This window comes from Dryobates pubescens, chromosome 1, assembly GCF_014839835.1.
Source record: "Dryobates pubescens isolate bDryPub1 chromosome 1, bDryPub1.pri, whole genome shotgun sequence".
In the NCBI taxonomy this organism is placed as follows: domain Eukaryota; kingdom Metazoa; phylum Chordata; class Aves; order Piciformes; family Picidae; genus Dryobates; species Dryobates pubescens.
Genome location: NC_071612.1, coordinates 60,211,842 through 60,230,665, shown reverse-complemented (window position 1 = coordinate 60,230,665; position 18,824 = coordinate 60,211,842). Strand labels below are relative to the sequence as shown.

General features: G+C 40.0%; 1 protein-coding gene across 1 annotated transcript in view; it reads left to right on the top strand.

Annotated features, from left to right (window-relative positions):
• The window catches only part of ATG7 (autophagy related 7), a 109,034-nt gene that overhangs the window by 11,524 nt on the left and 78,686 nt on the right, over window positions 1-18,824 (top strand). The window contains exons 6-17 of the mRNA XM_054166671.1: window positions 34-150; window positions 1,255-1,404; window positions 1,637-1,725; window positions 2,774-2,895; window positions 3,941-4,031; window positions 5,140-5,284; window positions 6,399-6,557; window positions 10,155-10,349; window positions 13,007-13,210; window positions 13,462-13,577; window positions 14,252-14,327; window positions 15,547-15,627. Coding sequence (XP_054022646.1) covers window positions 34-150; window positions 1,255-1,404; window positions 1,637-1,725; window positions 2,774-2,895; window positions 3,941-4,031; window positions 5,140-5,284; window positions 6,399-6,557; window positions 10,155-10,349; window positions 13,007-13,210; window positions 13,462-13,577; window positions 14,252-14,327; window positions 15,547-15,627 — 1,545 coding nt within the window. The remainder of the gene's footprint in view (window positions 1-33; window positions 151-1,254; window positions 1,405-1,636; window positions 1,726-2,773; window positions 2,896-3,940; window positions 4,032-5,139; window positions 5,285-6,398; window positions 6,558-10,154; window positions 10,350-13,006; window positions 13,211-13,461; window positions 13,578-14,251; window positions 14,328-15,546; window positions 15,628-18,824) is intronic.

Sequence of the window (18,824 nt, the reverse complement as noted above, 5' to 3'; positions counted from 1 at the left end):
TATTAATCAATTTGACTATTTTTTTTTCCCTAGGATTTAAAAAAGTATCATTACTATTATTGGTTTTGCTACCCTGCTCTCTGCTTTCCTGATGGAATACACATAATTCAGGAACCAGTGTGTCTTGCAGACAGATTCTCATCAAATCAGGTATTCAAAATACTAAATGCTATGAAGTCTGTAGCACTGAGTAGTTTTGTGGGCAGTAAAAGTTAATATTTTTGTTAGCATGGGCTGAATTAATTTGAGAATTGTTCTTTTCAGATTTCTTTTAAAAGGTATTGAAGATTTTTTAAATCTTTGCTTTTCATATTTCCATGTGGGAGTTTTATTTATCTCTTTTCTTGTTACTGTATAAAATCTCTTTACCTTGCCATCACTTCAGCTGTATCCTTTTAGATACAGGTGTGGCAAACAATTCTTGAAGAGGTGGTTGTGTTCATTTTAGTTTTTATATATAGCTTAATGGAAATATAGCTCTGGTTTTGAAAGATGTGTTTCTAAGAGGGAATTTTGAAGGAGCATCCCCTTGGAGAGCTAAGTCTTTAGCAATTACAAAATTATTAACAAAATACATGATTGAACTAGAAAGGGAATTGGACAGTGGAAAATTTTGCTTTATTAGAAGAAAAAATGGCAATTTTTTTTGGTAGTTTGTTTCATATTGCACCTCACAGGGATGAAAGAAATTGACCTGCCCCCATGTGTCTTTTTTGCTTTGACAGGAATTAATAACCATTGAATGGCTTCTTTAATGGCATAATAATCAATGAGAAACGGTTTGGGGTTTTTTAATGAAAAATGCTTCTTCTCTGGAGATTTTCATTAGTTCTGCAGTAATAAATAGTGCAAGAATACCTGCCATGATCTAAACACAGAGTTTCACCTAAGCACTGAAAATCCACATAACAAAATAACGGATGGACTCTGTGCTTTCGCTTACAATAGTGGGACAGATTGACTTTCTTGTCCTGTGACTAGCAGGACTTGATTTTATTTGGCTTTAATTTGTGTTGATAGATCAATTTTCAGCAATGATAACAATGCTTCTATTTAAATTTGCATAGACAAATGCTGGTTTAGCCACTGGGGTTTTGATCTCAGTTACTGTCGTCATGATCTGTTTTTCAAACAGCTGAATGCAGTATACTGTAAGATGATTTGAGTGAACTAGCCTTTCCAGATGGTAAAACACTTCCCTGTGCTTCTGTGTAAGATCAAAATTGTTGGTTACAGTTGTCTTACTCCTTTTAGATTCAAGCACTTCAGAAAGCATATGATGAACTCTGCCAGAAAGAGGGGGTTACAGCTTTGCCCTTTTTTTTGATCAAGTATCACGACAATTCTGTTGTGATATCTCTGCTGAAAAATTGGGATGATTTCTTCCAGGACCAAAGGGGAAAGGTAATGAGAATTTTATGTCACCTTATAACCTACAAATGTTTAATTTACAAATGGTTTGAAAAATGTCTAATACTGAGCTGAGCAGTGTGACCATGTATTAAGCATTTGTAATTAGTTAAAATGTTGTATAGGCCTTCTCTGTCCAGAATTTGTACACTAAAAATGCAAGAAAACTTCCTCTGAACTGCCAATGTGGGCACTGACTTCTCACTTAGAGTGCTTTTATTTGCAGGTGACTGTTGGAGTTTATGATCCATGTAATTTATCCCACTACCCAGGATGGCCACTGAGAAATTTCCTCATCCTGGCAGCCCACAAATGGTATGTCTCTTATTCTTTCCCACAACAATTATTTATTGGTTGCTATCAAATAGGGTATTTTTCCTCCTGTGGCAGTTTGTTCATATCACCCACCTGAAATTTAACTTTTAATCTTGACATGACTCTCCTTCAGTGATTCTGATTTTTGTGTATTTTGTCACGAGTTCTTAGCATTCCTAATCCTCACCTAGAAATATATACTTCAGACCCTGTCACTAGCCTCTAGTCTGTTGTTTAAAATATTCTGTGGGGTTTATATAATTAACTAGTACCTAGGTTTATATAATAGGTTTATATATATTTATATAACTAGGTTTATATAATTAACTAGTAGTAGTAGACCTAAATTAAGGCTATCAGATACTCTTAAGTTTTCCTATAGTACACTCCCTTGAATTTTCTCTTGGGCACAAGTTGGGAAGACAGTTTCATACTCTGGGATTTGGAAAAAGAAAAAAGTGTCATTAAAGTACCAAACTTGGGTTTCTGCAAGAAAAGGTAATGAAGATGTGACTTCTAGGTTGTTTTTCAGAGCACACAGCAGGGAGAAGAAATGTTGAGTTAGGTATAATGTGTTCTGGTCTGAACTGTTTCTGCTAGTTGAACTGTAGGATAGAAAGATTTGTAAGTGCTCAGAGAGCTTTACATGTTCTGAGATTCATAGGTTTTTAGGCACTGAAATTCTAATTGATTTGAGGATTGAATAGGAAGAAAGCTGATACTGTATCAACAATGAAGAGAATCTTGCTTGTGCTAAAGCAAAGTGTATTATGTCACTTGATACGTGCTCTGCTGCTTCCTGCTTTTGCCTTCCAATATGCAGTTTGTCCAACAGCATTGTACGTGACACAGACTGTTCCTTCAGAGCTCTTTGACACCAAATTAGTCATTTGCACATACAAAGCAATTAATGAGAAAATGGTGTTCCAGTACTAACAGAAAAAACCTTACTCAGAACCTGCAAGAGGCTAAACCTGTGTCAAACAGTGTTTAAAAGAAATCCTTTCCCTAGTAAGTTGCATGTCTGTTTATCTCCTTTAAACGGCAGGGGCAGCATTCTCCAATCAGTTGAAGTGCTGTGCTTCAGAGACAGGACTATGCAAGGGGTGAGAGACATCACACACAGCATTATCTTTGAAATAAAGCTTCCAGGGAGACCTCTTGGCCCAGGTAATCTATTTGAAACAATACTTTTTTCTTTATCCCATGAGGATGGAAAAAATAAATTAATGCTACTAAAGCATTGTTTATGCCAATTTATTTCAAATGGATTTTTAATTGTTTGGATTTCTGTTAAATGTTTATAAAGGAGATGATTCCTTCTTTAAAGAAGAAAGAAGAGAGCATATACTAGTTTCAATTTTGCCTCCTCAAATTGTAATTCTAATTTAAAAGAGAGTAAGGCAGAAGTCAAGCAACTGGGAATTAGTCTCTCTTCTCTCTTGTTTTGTGCACAGGCCCTCAGGTAGAAAAAAATGCATGTGGTAGTGAATTCAGGGTAGGTAGTGAATTCATGTGATGCAAACTTGCTGTGTATTTCTAAAATGGTGGAAACCTACTACAGAGTGGAATTGTGTCTTCAGTCCCATAGTGAGGCAGGCTGATGTACTTTAAAGCAATAAACTGGTAATGATAGAACATAAGCTCAGATGTAATTTCTGTGTACAAGAAAGCATTGCAACATTTCCCTACCTCATCCAGGCAGTTCTGAATGTTTTACATATCATCATTGTGAATTGTTTCGTTGTTATATACTTTGGCTATACAGTGCTCTACTGAATCTACAGATGGGGTCTAGGGAACATGAAGAGGTGACTGACCTCTCCAAACTTATGAGCTCTGAATGTGGAGGGCTGTTTGACATCAAAGATCTGGCGGCTTGATGAGACATGATGCTGCCTCTGTCCTAGGTTTGAAGCAAGCTGAGCAAGCAGAAGCAGCGCATTGGATACCCAAGAGCAAAGTACTTCTCTAAAAAGCAGTGCTTCCCATTGGTATGAGCTAGCAAAAGTTGTATAGAAATGTCTACTCGGTTGTTATGATACAGGTGATTTGCTTACAGGCTGAGAATTTGGGCTTGGTTTTGGTGTGTTTTGGTTTGTTTTTATTTTGGTTGTTTTTTTGTTTTCCAACAGGGTTAAATTCAGCAAAAATTCTTTTTTTCTCTCCTATGATATTAAAGCTTTCTTTCCTTTTTTCTTTCTATGTTGAATAGATTGTCCAAAAGCTGTTGGATGGGAGAAAAACCAAAAGGGAGGCATGGGCCCAAGGATGGTGAATCTTAGTGAATGCATGGATCCAAAAAGGTTTGTTTATTACCTTGGAATTTTCTATAGTTTCCTTTATTTGGGCTTAAGCCATAACAAGTTGAAATGATGAAAAGCAAGGACTCACTGTCTCCTTTAGGTAAGAATATACAGTAACACTTATACTGTACCTTGTTAGGATGGTCCTGTGGGAACTAAGGACTTTGAGAGCAGAGTGCACTGCATGCAGCAGGAGTGTTTGCGATTTTGGACTTGATGCTGTATTTAAAACTGAATGGAATGTAGGTTGGAGTGTTACAGGCCTGTGGTTCCCATTGAATTCTGTAACCTGCAGGTTGTGAAATACAATGGAGGAAATTCCAGCCTTTTGGGATTTGGGAAGTGTGACAGGAGAGAGCTAAAGAAATGTAGATTACAGAAACATTTTGTTTGGAAAAGACCTTCTAGGTCATCAAGTCCAACCATTCTGACTCTAACTTGGTAAAGTCTGGTGCTAGACTGTGTCCCTCAGCACCACATCCTTGTTTCCTTTAAACCACTTCAGGGATGGGGATTCAATTACCTATCTGAGGAGCCTGTTCCAATGTTTGAGAACCCTTACAGGGAAGAAACTTCTCCTAATACCCAACCTAACCCCTGGTGCAACTTGAGGCCATTTCCTCTCGTCCTATCGCTTGTTACAAGGGAGAAGAGACCAACTCCCACCTGGCTCCAACCCCCTTTCAGGAAGCTGCATAGAGTGAGAAGGTCTCCCCTGAGCCTCCTTTTCTCCAGGCTGAGCAACCCCAGTTTCCTCAGCTGCTCCTCATGAGATCTGTTATCCAGACCCTTCATGAGCTTCATTGTTCTTGGGTCCTGAAGAATGGTTAAAAATTTATGGGTACTGCATATATCACAAACTGCAGAGGAGAAACAAAACAAAACCCCAAAACCATTTTCCTGATCCCCTTCCCCATGCACTTTATTACAAGGTGGAAGTATGCTTGGGGGACTTTGTTTTTCATAGTACATCTGTGCTGAATTTTTAAAATCCTTTCTCTTGAAGGAAATAATGATTTGAACTTCTTCAGCTGAAATAAATGTGGTTGCTGTGTTGGGGAAACACAAGAATGTTCAGAGGTGTGTTGCTCTCTTTTTCCTGGTGTAGGTTAGCAGAATCATCAGTGGATCTGAATTTGAAGTTGATGTGCTGGCGACTGGTGCCTACTCTTGATCTGGAAAAAATTGTGTCTGCCAAGTGTCTGCTGCTAGGAGCTGGTACACTGGGCTGTAGTGTTGCAAGGACCTTGATGGTAAGTACTGAATCAAAAGAATGATCTGCTGTTTCTTGTAAATTTGAGACTGTTTGGAGCTTTTTCTGAGCACCTGCTATGGCACATGAAAGAAAAGGTGTGTTCCATAAAACATATTAGTGGATGTTATAAATTGGAGGGAAGAGGTAAGAACTGTAGCCCATGGAAATAACTTAAAGTTCTCCTAATAGCAGATAGTAAGAAAACTTGAAAAGAATAGCAATTCATTTTGAGTATACATGAAAGCAGATTGAAAAAGAAATTGTGGCAGTTTGGGCTGAGTGCCTCCTGCTGGTGCCCTGGGTGTCCAGCCCAGTGGGTGGGCACAGGAAGCTGCGTATTTCATACCCATAATATCCTGCTCCCTATAAAACCACCTGCAAAGTTTCACACTTCCTTTCTTCCCTCGCCACTCCTGTGAGAGATGCTCCCTATCTGGTAATGGAAGGGGAGTTATCTCAAGGCCTCTTAGGCCTGGCTAGGCCTAATGCCAAGAGGAGAAGGGGGAAGGGCGATCTCAGATCTGGACAGCTGAGATTAGCCTAACAGTGGGGGGGAGGAGCCCTGGGGGTTTTGGGTGTACCCTCAGGTAGGGAGAAGGGGAGTGCTGGGAGGCTTCTGGGTATGCTTTGGGATCTCCTTTATCACTGTGCTTGGAGCTCTCTGTAAAACATTCACTGTTTTTCCATTTAAACTTTCTATCACTTCCACAACCATTTGTCTGAGTCTCATTTTTCTGCCCCGGTGGGAGGCAAGGGAGGATCTGCCTCAACCTGGGACAGAAATTCTGGAACTAATTAATGAGATGGTAAGATCAAGTACTTCACTGTGAATTTGAAGTAACTCTGCTGATTTTTTTTATTTTTTTTTGAGGATAGCTTGCCACATTCCACTGAATTCATCAGTTTGGAAGCATTAAATGATACATTCAGACAGATCACATTTTCTGTTCAGTCCAAGTACAAGGTTGTTGCTGTCAGCAGGTTCAAAAGCTTTTCTAGCTTGACCTTTCTTGAAAAACTGGGCAAAACTCCTCTTGACTTTCTGGAGTTACTCAAAGGTATTTGGCTAAACTCATTGTACTTGTTATTATTTAAACTGCTTTGTTGTTTAGGGTTGGGGAGTCAGGAAGATTACATTTGTGGACAATGCCAAGATCTCCTACTCCAACCCAGTGCGACAACCGCTGTATGAATTTGAAGACTGTCTTAGTGGGGGGAAGCCAAAGGCACTTGCAGCAGCAGACAGGCTACAGAAAATCTTCCCAGGAGTGGTAAGATCAATATTTAAAATGTGTTAATACATCCCTTGGAGGGCGACCAGTGACTTTAAACTATTACGAGTATTTAAACTATTCTATGTTCTAGTAATGAAGCATTATTATGAGTGGGAAAAACATGACACAAGTTGGTTCTGTTGGGTCCTGAGAAATCTACAAGCTCTGTACCAGTAAATCTTTGTAATAATGAAATGTAACTAAGGATCATCTGACTGTTCATGTAGCTCATTGATGAAGGGAATTTGTTTCCTTTCTACTTTGTGTTAGGGAACTTTCAGTAGTGGCTGGTTTTAATACTGTGTTTTCCTACTCTGCTCTTAAATCTGAGTTTAGACACATTAGTTGTCTATTGTGGGAGCTGAAGATCTTGAGGGCAGTAATAAATGTATTGCTGAGACTCCCTATTATGTATTATACCCAGAATTTGAAATCTTAGATTGATTTTCTGCACTGGAGGCAAATAATTTAACTAACTTCCAGAAAAGGGAAGTAGCAGCTCAGAGAAGATACATTGACCAAAGTACTCCTCTTTTGGAGAGCCTAGTGGTAGTAATTTCATATAAAAATGAAGTCAAGGGTACAAAAGACAAGAATGAATTATATGCTGTTTTAGAAGCTTTATGATGAATGACCCACCAATGGCAGCCTTTATTCTCTTTGACTTCAGGGATGTGTATCACAAGCACATTATTCAATGTTGCATGTTCAAACACCTACTTTTCAGTGCTGAAAGTTAGTAGATATAAAAAAATGCCCAACTGTTAGAAGTATTTGGAGCTCTCTTAGTTCCAGGCTTCACTTGGGGAAGAGAAGTTGTGGCCTGTAATGTCAGAATAGACATGCTCTCAGCTCTGTCATGAACATAGTTGAGGGTTTTTATGATAATTTGTCATGTGATAGAAGTCACTCAGCTGTTCATGGTTTTTGTCTTGGAACTGAGATTGTCTCAGAATCAGTAGCTATAGTTATCAGGGCTCAGCCAGAAAACAGTGTGATATGAATGAGTTATGTATACTTACTATATGATTCTGTATTGAACATGCCACTGGTTATGTTTCTAGTCATAATATTATCACAAGTTACAAACAGTAGAATATAGATTGTTGTCTATGATCAGCGTTGTGAACAAGTTTTAAAGAAGATTGTTTCTAAATGTTTTTAGGTTCATTTAGTTTGACCCAAGATTCGCTCTGTGGTTTTGTCTGTGTTGATCTCATTTATTGTCATTACTTTTGAAATCAATATTGGTACCAAGGAGTAATTCAATGAATATTCAAATATCAAACAATGATCCTCCAGTACAAAAAATTGCTAAGCATTTGACTTTCAGCACTTTTGGTAAGTAAATCAGAAAAGACCCACTGGAATTTCCTAGACTTTGGTTGAGCCTTGCTGCTCTGTAGTGCTATTGCTACTTGGTGATATGCTTTGACTTAATAGAACAATTAAATGATAGAACAAGTGCAGCAAAGAAAGGACCAACATGAAACTAACTTGGATTTATCACAGGATTTCTTGCCTTTTAAACTGGAGAAAATGAAAACAGTAATCTTAAAGAACAAGTTTTTATTTCCTCTAATTAAACTACCTCTTGTGGAATCCTGAATGACACAGTTTGCATGCAGCGATAAGGACCAAAATTTAATTAGGTATTAGTTAGTTAGAAGTTTTCCTGTTACAAGTCACACAAGAAAGCAAAAGACCCTCCTCTACTGTGGAATCTTGAGATTGATGAGGCTGAACTTAGTATAATTTAATGAGGAGCTTCCAGTGATAAGGGGGAACCAGTAACAGTGGTTTAGTGATTGCTGTAGGGGACAATTATGCAAATAAAACTGAAGCTATTGAGGCTGCTAGACTTGTATCTTTTCCAACAGCTACACTCACTGGATAGAGATTTTTTTCTGAATTCTGGTAAGATTTTGGTATTTTACAAACATCATTACCATATTTTTATGCAACTAGCATTCCACCATATTAGTTCACTTGTTTGGTTTGGGGTTTTTGAATTAAAAACTACCTTCTAAGTCACCAGCAGTGCTGGGTTTGCTTATCTAATAAGTCAGCACTTTTTTTGGAGTGCAAGGGCTTGGCATTATGCATAAGTTATTCATCTACAATGTGGATTAAATTTTGTGTTCCTGCCACAGCTTTTTGGAGGACATAATGGCAGTGAAGGTAAAATCTCCTCCAATAATTACGCAGTGTGTGCTCATGGTGTGAGCCATCCCCACTGGGAAGCAGTGGAGCGCCCTGTTAACAGCAGAATAGGCCACTGTGGACTCATCCTGATTGTTCTTTTTCCCCTTGGAGATGGGGGACAGGAGGAGAAGGGGGATAAAAAAAGGCATATCTTTGGCATGGTTGTTGCAGACGTTACCCAAATTCTCTTCCCCAAGCTACTCCATGTGTCTGTTTCTGTTTATTTTCAGGGATATTTATGATGTTTAGAATGTGTACTTGACTCTTCTGATTATTTGCCTTACCTGGATTTATGAGTTCCTCATGTAACTGGTCAACACAAAAGCAAGTCCCACCAACCTTCCTGTCTGCTCTTCCTATGTGATTTATATGTGGTTCATCTAGCTTTTACATTTAGGCATTTAAATTGTTGGCCGCTTACAGCACAGTGACAAGCAAAGAACCTTTGGCAAGGCCTATGCTTCTGTAACATATATGAAGGATCCATTATTCCCTTCTAGCAGATGGCTGACAGCTTGTGTTAAGATTTCCCAATGAGTGAGTTAATTGTTTGCATCGTACATCCATTGTGTATATGCTTTTTTGGCTCCCATAGCCATTTTCTGCTCACTATGCCTTGCCCAAATAGGGAGTTGGAAGAGGCATATGTTTCTGGGATAGGAGCAAGCTCTTTCAGCATCTGCATAGTCCAAGCCTCCAGGCATCCAAGTGCTGGAGTAACGACACTCTGAAGTGATTTTCTTCTATATCAAGTTCGCATATGGCTGGTTGAATTACATGAAAATCATTTGAGACTATTGTTTTTCTCACAAAGAATTTAAAACAAAGAGGAGAACATGTGATGCTTTGCATCTGCCTTACTGTAATTAAATCCATATTCAGAATCAGAAATGCCAACTACATCCTGTTAATGTGTGTGAAGTGGCTGCACAGATAAGCCAGGGATAAGGTTTTTATATAGGTTTAACAGCATGATGATAATCCTATACAAGATCTATGTGCTTGTTTATGGAGTGGTGTCTGTAACATCTGGGATTAAGAGTAGTTCAGCTATTTTCTTACAGTGATTCCCCAGACCTGATAAGACCTTCTGAAAGACGGGGCTTGTTGGTTGAGGTGCTGAGCAACCTGAACATTGTTGCTCTGCTCTCGTGACCCAAAGCACTGCTTGCATTCAGATGCTCTGTTCTGGGTAGATACAGCAACTGCTGCTGCCATACCCACAGGATCTTGTGCTTCAGTGCCCAGCAATGATGTACAGAGAGATGTAAATAAAAAAGTTGCCATTCTGCCAAACAGAAATTGAATTTGATACTGAACTTTGTCATGATTCTGTGTAGTCTCAGGGTTATCTTTCTAACCTGTTGTTTTCTGCCTGTCTCCATCCAGAGCTCAGAAGGCTATAATATGAGCATCCCTATGCCAGGCCACCCAGTGAATTTTTCTGAAGTAACAATGGCACAGGCTCGGAAGGATGTGGCTAAACTTGAGGAGCTTGTTGATGCTCACGATGTTATTTTTCTACTCATGGACACTAGAGAGAGTCGATGGCTTCCTGCAGTCATTGCAGCCAGCAAGAGGAAGGTATTGTACCATACCTTGCTAATCTCCTTGTCACTGTATTTCAACTCTCGTATATCAGCCTAAGGAGCTCATGGGAAATGGAAATATTTGACCAATTGTTTGTGATTGTGCAGAAATTTTGTTCTTGTTTTCTGTAGTCTCAAAGGTGCTGAATAGAACAAAAACTGAGTGTTGAAAAGAGAAAAGGAAATAGAAACTTAGGCCACAATGATAAAGGGTGAAAGAGACTTTTGAAGTAGTCTGGTAAAATGCCTTGTTCAGAAAGGGGCCAACTTACAGCATGTTGCCCAACGCTTGTCTAGTCATTCTCTTTTGAGCATCTCCAGGAGTAGATATTGCATTGTAATACAAAGAGAAATATCTTCATAGTAATGAGACCTATAGACCTAAGGAGACCTAATGACTGGCTGCTAGAGTGTATGAATTGTAGAAACACAGAACCATAGAAGTTCTAAGACCTTTAAGATCGTCGAGTCCAGCCATTCTCTAACTCTGCCAAGCCTGGTGCAAAACCATCTCCCTCAACACCACATCACTTCATCTTTTAAACATTTCCAGGGATGGGGATTCAACCATCTCCCTGAGGAGCCAGTGGTTGAGAATCCTCTCAGGGAAGAAGTTTCACCTAATACCCAACCTAAACCTACCCTGGTGCAAGTTGAGGCCATTTCCTCTCATCCTATCACTTTTTCTTGGAAGAAGAGACCAACCCCCACCTGTCTTCAACCTCCTTTCAGGGAGCTGTAGAGAGCAATGAGGTCTCCCCTGAGCATCCTTTTCTCCAGACTAAACAACTCCCAGTTCCCTCAGTGGCTTCTCACCAGACCTGTTCTCCAGACCCTTCACCAGCTTCACTGCCCTTCTCTGGACATACTCCAGCACCTCAGTGTCCTTGTTGGAGTGAGGGCCCTAAAACTGAACGAAGTCTTCAAGGTGTGGCTTTGCCAGTGTTGAGTACAGGGTCCTATCCGTTTCCTGGTCCTGCTGGTTACACTATTCCTGGTACAAGCTAGGATGCTCTTGGCCTTTTTGGCCACCTGAGCACACTGCTGGCTCATGCTTGTCACAAAATGAAGAGGAAGATGATGACAGTGTAATTGTGAACCACAGCTGCTTGTGTTTCCCATGTGACTAAACAGATGCATGTGAACACCATAAGTAATCATTAATTGCTTTCCTAACTGAGCAGCAGGTTTTTTGGGCAACAGATTTGGGTTTTGTTGCTTTGTCACACAGGAGTGTTTAATGAGTCATGTTTCAAACCACAGTGAACTGAACAGATTACTTACAGAGTTTAAAATTATGTGAGAACTTGTTGCCTATAGCCAGTTGTACTTAAATGGCACTTGAAATATTTTGTAATTTGGAGAATGTGAATATACCACCAACTTGAAAATAAATTCTGAGCTGGAACCAATAGAAGGTTTTCCAGTACCAACACTGATCATTGTATGCATAGTGGGACACATTTGGATTAATGAATGGTCACAGGCTGAGTTGGGTTGGAAGGGACCCTCAAAGGTCATCTTGTCCAACACCCCTGCAGTGAGCAGGGACATCTCCAACTGGATCAGGTTGCCCAGGGCCACATCAAGTCTGATCTTGAATGTCTCCAGGGACAGGGCTTCAACCACATCCCTGGGAAACCTCTTCCAGTATTTCATCATTCTCTTCATGAAGAACATTCTCCTAATGTTCAACCTAAACCTGCCCTGCTCCAGTTTCAAACCATTGCCCCTTGTGCTATCACTACAAGCCCTTCTAAAGAGTCTTTCCCCAGCCTTCTTGTAGGTTCCCTTCAGATATTGAAATGCAGTTGTAAGGTCTCCTGAGAGCCTTTTCTTCTCCAGGTGAACAGCCCCAGTTCTCTCAGCCTATCTTCACAGGAGAGGTGCTCCACCACACCTGCTCCATCAGGTCCATGTCAATGCTGTGTTGAGGGCCCCCATAGCTGAACACAGTACTGCAAGTAAGGTCTTACCAGAGCAGAGAGGCAGAATCACCTCTCTTGACCTGCTGGCCACGCTTCTTTCAATGTAGTCCAGCATGCAGTTTGCCTTCTGGGCTGCAAGTGCCCATTGTTAGCTCACGGCCAGCTTCTCATTAACTAGTATCCCAAAGTCCTTCTCTTCATCCCTCAGCCTGTATGGATATCGAGGGGCAACCCTCGATAGGAATGTTAATTCCTATCAGTGCACAGCAGCTTCAAACAGCTTCAATGAGACACTGAATTTCAGATGCTGTGAACTTGGCTTCAGATACAAACTAGTGCAACACCTTTATGGAGTTCCTGGGCTTTTTGTTTTGTTGTCAGCAAGTGTGTTGCGTATGTTTGTGTAACAGTTAGAGGGAGGTGTTAATTGGTACCTACTTTGCTGAAAGACACAGGGAAGAGTAATGGTTTGTGAATTTCTGAAACACACTTCCAGTTTGGGTTTGTCTTTCCTAAATGCTTGACGACTGGAATTCTGCACCTATCTGTTGTTTGTGGCTAGGCTGATGCATGTCCAGTTAACAGGTTGCTCATCTACAGCATGAAGGTGTGTTTGACATTTACAGTGAATAAAGTCTTGAGGCTTTTTTTTTTTTTTTTTTGCCTTCCCCCCCTCCCCTTTTGGCTCCCTGATAATCTGCTGCTCTCCCTTTATTGTTCACAGTTGGTCATCAATGCGGCGTTGGGATTTGACACATTTGTTGTTATGAGACACGGACTAAAGAAACCAAAGCAGCAAGAGTCTGGTGATGCGTGTGTCAGCAGTGCCTCAGGTTCTTCTGACCTTTTGGGATCTTCACTCTTTTCAAATATCCCTGGCTATAAGCTGGGCTGCTACTTCTGCAATGATGTCGTGGCACCGGGGGATGTGAGTAGAACCTTATGCAGGTGGTGATTATAGAACTCTTGTGTTGTGCCTTGGATTTTTGTTTTCTTTACATGGTGTTTCCTGAAGGGTTTTGTTTTCTCTGGGTGTCCACAGGATTAAGAAATAGTTCATCTTTTATTTAGAAAACTAAAGAAATTCATTGTAGAGAATTCCAGATGGTTTCTGTATCAGGGCAGCTAGTTAGTTTTGAGTTACTTTTGTCTTTCCTATGGAACTGTCTGTATTTGTAGTCCACAAGGGATCGGACACTGGACCAGCAGTGCACCGTCAGTCGGCCTGGATTAGCAATGGTAGCTGGAGCCCTTGCAGTGGAATTAATGGTTTCTGTCTTACAGCATCCAGAAGGGTGAGTCATTTCTGGATTGATGCTCAAAAGTTACTCTCTGAGAAGTAAGATTTACTTAATATGATCTTGTGGGAGAAGGGGGAGAAAGTGCACATTCAGTAGGACAATTCAGTAAGGTGTAACATTGCCTGTAAATCACTATAACTTGTAGCTCATATCCACTATATTAATGTAATTTAAGGGACAATTGACTCATACCATCTTAAATTTTTATCTTGGGAAGTGGCAGTTTTCTCACTTCTTCACTTTAATGGTAAAAAAGCAGTGAGAATATTTCAAAAGTGCTCCTGTTAGTGGGTCTTGGTATTTCTCTGCTCAAGAGTGTGTTTGAATGTAATGAGAAGCTATGATGATTTTGTTTTTCACATGAAGGGCTTCAAGATAAGCGAAATACTGCACTTGATAGAGAAGTTTCTCTGAAATTCTGCAGCCTGAAATTTAGTCTCATTTTCTCTCTTTAAATCTCTGAAAGAGAGTGAGTTAGGAGTTGGGCATGAATATATTGCAAGGCTTGGATAAAGGGTTTTTACACTCCCATGCAGAATCTTGGTTACTATGAAACAGACTTTCCAGATAGAATCTGGAAAGGAACCTAAACTGTGAGAAGCTTACTGGAAATTTTGACTGCTCACTATGTTGTCTTGGTTTAATTTTCCTTCTTGGATTTCTGTCAGTGGTTATGCTGTGGCCAGCAGTAGTGATGATAGAATGAATGAGCCACCTACTTCTCTTGGACTTGTTCCTCATCAGGTAAATAACTTGTGAGTAAATGCTTTTGTCTAAAAGCTGGGAACTGATAGAAGGCAAATATCACAGACATAACAAAAATATACTCTAAACTAATTCCATTCCCTGGCTCTTCTTGTTTGATTCCTATATATATATATACACTAAATAATAGTCATAGAATCACTAAGGTTGGAAAAGATCTTTGAGATCATCAAGTCCAACCTGTCACACAAGACCTCATGACTACTAAACCATGGCACCAAGTGCTGCATCCAATCCCCTCTTGAATACCTCCAGGGATGGTGACTCCACCACCTCCCCAGGCAGCACCACATTCCAATGGCTAACAACTCTCTGTGAAGAACTTTCTCCTCACCTCAAGCCTAAACTTCCCCTGGTGCAGTTTGAGACTGTGTCCTCTTGTTCTGGTGCTGCTTGCCTGGGAGAAGAGACCAACCCTCTCCTGCCTACAATCACCTTTCAGGTAGTTGTAGACAGCAATAAGGTCTCCCCTGAGCCTCCTCTTCTCCAGGCTAAACAATCCCAGTTCCCTCAGACTCTCTTTGTAGGGCTTGTGCTTGAGGCCTCTCCCCAGCCTCGCTGTCCTTCTCTGGACACGTGCAAGAGTCTCAATGTCCTTCCCACAGCCCAAAGTAGCTGTGGTCCTGGCACTGTCTGTTCTACTTGTGGACATATGATTCCTCCTATCTGCCTACCAGGAATTTGTTTGGAGCAGGCAGCATGTGAATAAGGCATAATTTATAATGTAAGTGATCAAACGCCTCCTGCTGCAGAGCGGTGTCAGTACTGTCTCTGTTAGCAGAAACAACAGTCTGGAATGTTAACATGATAGTACTGGTAGGTAATTTTAAAAACTTAGTTTGGGAATGCACAGCAGTGAAGTTTTCAGATTCTGTGTTATTGACAAGGGGAGGGAAGAAAAAGAGAAGTGTTTAGCTGGTTTTACCATGACTTTTTATATTGTAGTGAACTTTGTATCCAGAAAACTCAAACTCCGGGTGGTGCTGTGCCTCTATTCATGTTTAGTGTTGCATGAGGATAGCTGGGCCATTATTTGTGTGCAGAATGCCTGTAGTGTATACTGAGCATAAATTTACTATGGGTGTTATTGGAACTGTATTACCCTAGTTAGAGCTGTCTTTTATCTTTTCATTGAATGCTGATGCCCAGTTCATGGAAATGGCTTTTGTAACTGTAACTCTGGTTTTTCATCTTCCAGATCCGTGGATTTTTATCAAGATTTGATAATGTTCTTCCAGTCAGCCTGGCATTTGATAAGTGCACTGCCTGTTCAACCAAAGTGAGTCTGAGTTTGTCTGGACTTCAATTTTATGTGCTGAATGGTTTTGTTCTGGGCCAGTGTTGGGCTGCTGAAGACTGCTCTATATTTGACCTTTTTTCTTCTTTGGGGCTTGGAATCTGTGTATGCAGTTCAGCTGAAGCTCTTTTGCCCTTGTACCCTACTGTTTTAGCAGTTCTCCAAGTTTCCTTGCCATCACCTATTCTCTTTATATCCCAGTCAGCTAAAACAAGCAAGTAGAGATTAGAGCCAACACATTTCTGAACAGTCTATTGACAGTATCTGTCTATATTTTTTAGCTTTGTAGGAATGAATAAAATTGGTATTGCTTCTAGTTAAGTCATTATTTCTGGCGTCTGATGATTAAATACATCTTTTCAACTTTCTTGAACTTAATATCATTACAAACATGCAAAGTTGTCTAAATTCTGGTTTATTATACTAAATTAGAACACATAAAGAAACACAAAGACAAAATTACTGCTTCCATAACTTTTCTTTATTGGAAATTCTGTTTCATTTTGGTGCTGGCATTGACAGTCCCGAGTCACCTAATAGATTTACAGCTGTTGCTTGCATCTGATCTGTGTCTTTCCAGAACACTGAGGCAACACACGAATGTGTCTGTGTGAGGCCTCCTCTTCAGGCTTGGATAGTTTTCCTGTGCTGCAGCCTTGAAAAGTTTGGATTTCTTTTATGAAAGTTTTCTATGGCCATGTAGTTCAAGTTTGAAAAGCTCAGATTTGGGATATCTCGATGTGAAGATGCAGGGGCTTTGACTCATGATTTAGGCTGTTTGGGAGTGCCATTAGCTTAGTTCCCTTTCTTGATACTTGCTGCAAGAAGTTCCTTCCTTGCTTATCGCTGCACTTGTCCATCTTTCAAAGATCTATCAAAAACTCTGGAGGGGCTCTTACGTTATTGAGGACTTGCACAATTTCTTCTTCTTCAGTATTCCTTTTATTTTTCTAGGCTGTCTGGGTAATTTAGCAAGTTTTGAAGGACTATTAATGTCCATTTTCTCCTCAAAAGTTGAGGCACTAAGCTTAAACCTGCTGTTATATTTAGAAACATTTATCTACCCTCTTGAGTAGCTGAAAGCTCAGCAGTAGCTAAAAACTTTTGATGATGGACCCTGAGAAGTTCAACTGTTAAAATAAGCCTTTTGCTTTTTTTTCTTTTTTGATTTCCCCCATCCAGGACATACTGATAGATAAAAACAATATACATACATCAGTGCAGATAAATGAAATGCAGGTATCAACTGGTTTGTTAGCACATCATTTCCTCTTGGAGGCCATTTTAGGAGAGCCCTGTTTTACATAAACAGGCTTGATGATTTAATAAAAACTGACTTGGATTTTAGCAGCTGTGCTATTCCCAGTGAGATCACTTTTCATGTGGTTTGGGTATTAAATTACTTCTGTGCTGAAAAGGTTGCTTCATTGGCACATGTATTTCCTTACAGTAGAAACACAGCCTTTGTTTACTTTGCTAACTTTCTGTTTATTACCATAAGAGTCTGTCACCCTGTGTTATCTGGAAATCTGATGCTAATACTTTGAAATGACAAATCCAATTACAACCTAATTGTAATATGTATGTTGCTTCTTGGAGCATTAGGGGCTTTTATGCAGCAATTTAGCAAAACTTCATCCTGATCTCTGTCAGATTTACTGTAGATTCAAACTTTTAGCACAGGAGAAGAGTGGCTTTTCCATTCTAACTGAATTTCTTGGTAGCTTCATTAATTTTCTTCTTTCTTTTGTCAGCATTCTCTTTTATTCAGCTTTTGTCACTCTGTCACATGGAGCTGATGAAGTAGGAATTTGTAAAAAATTGCAGTACTTTTTGAAACCATCATCCACTACAGCTGGATGACTTTGGAGATGAGATTCCATTTCATTTTGACTCAGTCATGACTTCATTTCTCTGTTGTCGAAGCTGAAGAGCCCAGACGTCCAAGCAGCTCTTCCTTACCCAGAATTGTCCTAACCAGGCTGCATGCCAGAGAAGCTTCCCGCAGGCAATTGTTCAGGAATTTTGGGATGGTCACCACAGGAAAACAATCTATTTTTATTTTGGGCCAAATTTTCCTTCTTTGATTTCCTCCCCCTTCCCCTGCCCCCATCTTATTCTGGTTCTGCACAAGCATGTGCTGGAATGGAAAGTATCCTCTCTCAGAGCTAGCAGCACTGCATTACCAGCTGAGGGGCAGTGGAAGCTTCTCTGATGCACTTCCTCTTCCATGTCAAACTTAGAGTCCAAAGTTCTTTAGTATAGATACTTATTCATAGTGACTGCTTTACTTAGGGAGCAAGAATGTTACACTTAATACTTGAAGTGTGAATTAAGCTCCCTGTTTACCCTGTTGGGAGCAAAACCACTAACCAACTTTGGGTATACAGATGGCCCCTCTGTTTTTATGTATAGCTCATAGCTCTTGCCTGCTCCAGAGATCATATTTATCATCCATGTGCTATAGTGCTAGCTTATTTTCTTTTCTCTCCTTTCCCTACTAAAATTGTTCTGATGTGTACCTGGTATTTTGGACCTGATGATCTTAAAGGCCTTTTCCAGCCTAAATGAATCTATGATTATCCACTATCAAGTAATGAAAACCCAACAAAAAGGCACATTTGAAGTTCTCTCTCAACTTTCTATTCATTATGCTGAAAAACTGATCTGCTTAAGTCATTGCTTTTTATCCACTGAGTAATTTTACTGACTTAGCTTTGAAATGGTTTTCAGTTTCATGAAGAGGTAGACACTAGGGTCAGATGTGATATTCTAGGCACGCAGTTACAATTTCTGGTTTGGGTCAAGGTATTTCCCTACTCATGCAGATGTTTTCTCTTTTTAACATCTCAGGAATACATTAAACACTTTTGCTGTGACATTTGCTAAGTGCCTGCCTTGTGTAAGATATTTATGACACTTTCAGTTTGGAAATCTATCATCATGTAGTCATAACAATGCTTTTATTGTTCTCATCTGCTCCCTGCTTTGTGTGCATTTTGACTTTAAATGGTTCTGATAGGTTCTGACAGTAACCTGCTCTATTCAGTAACTTCCTGATTATTTTCAGTTGAGATCATTTTGATTCCAGCAGGACCCTTTGTGCTTGCCCTAGCTGCATTCAGACAAGACTTGCACGTTTGCTTTCTCCCAGTAACAGCATATTGCACAGTCTGTCA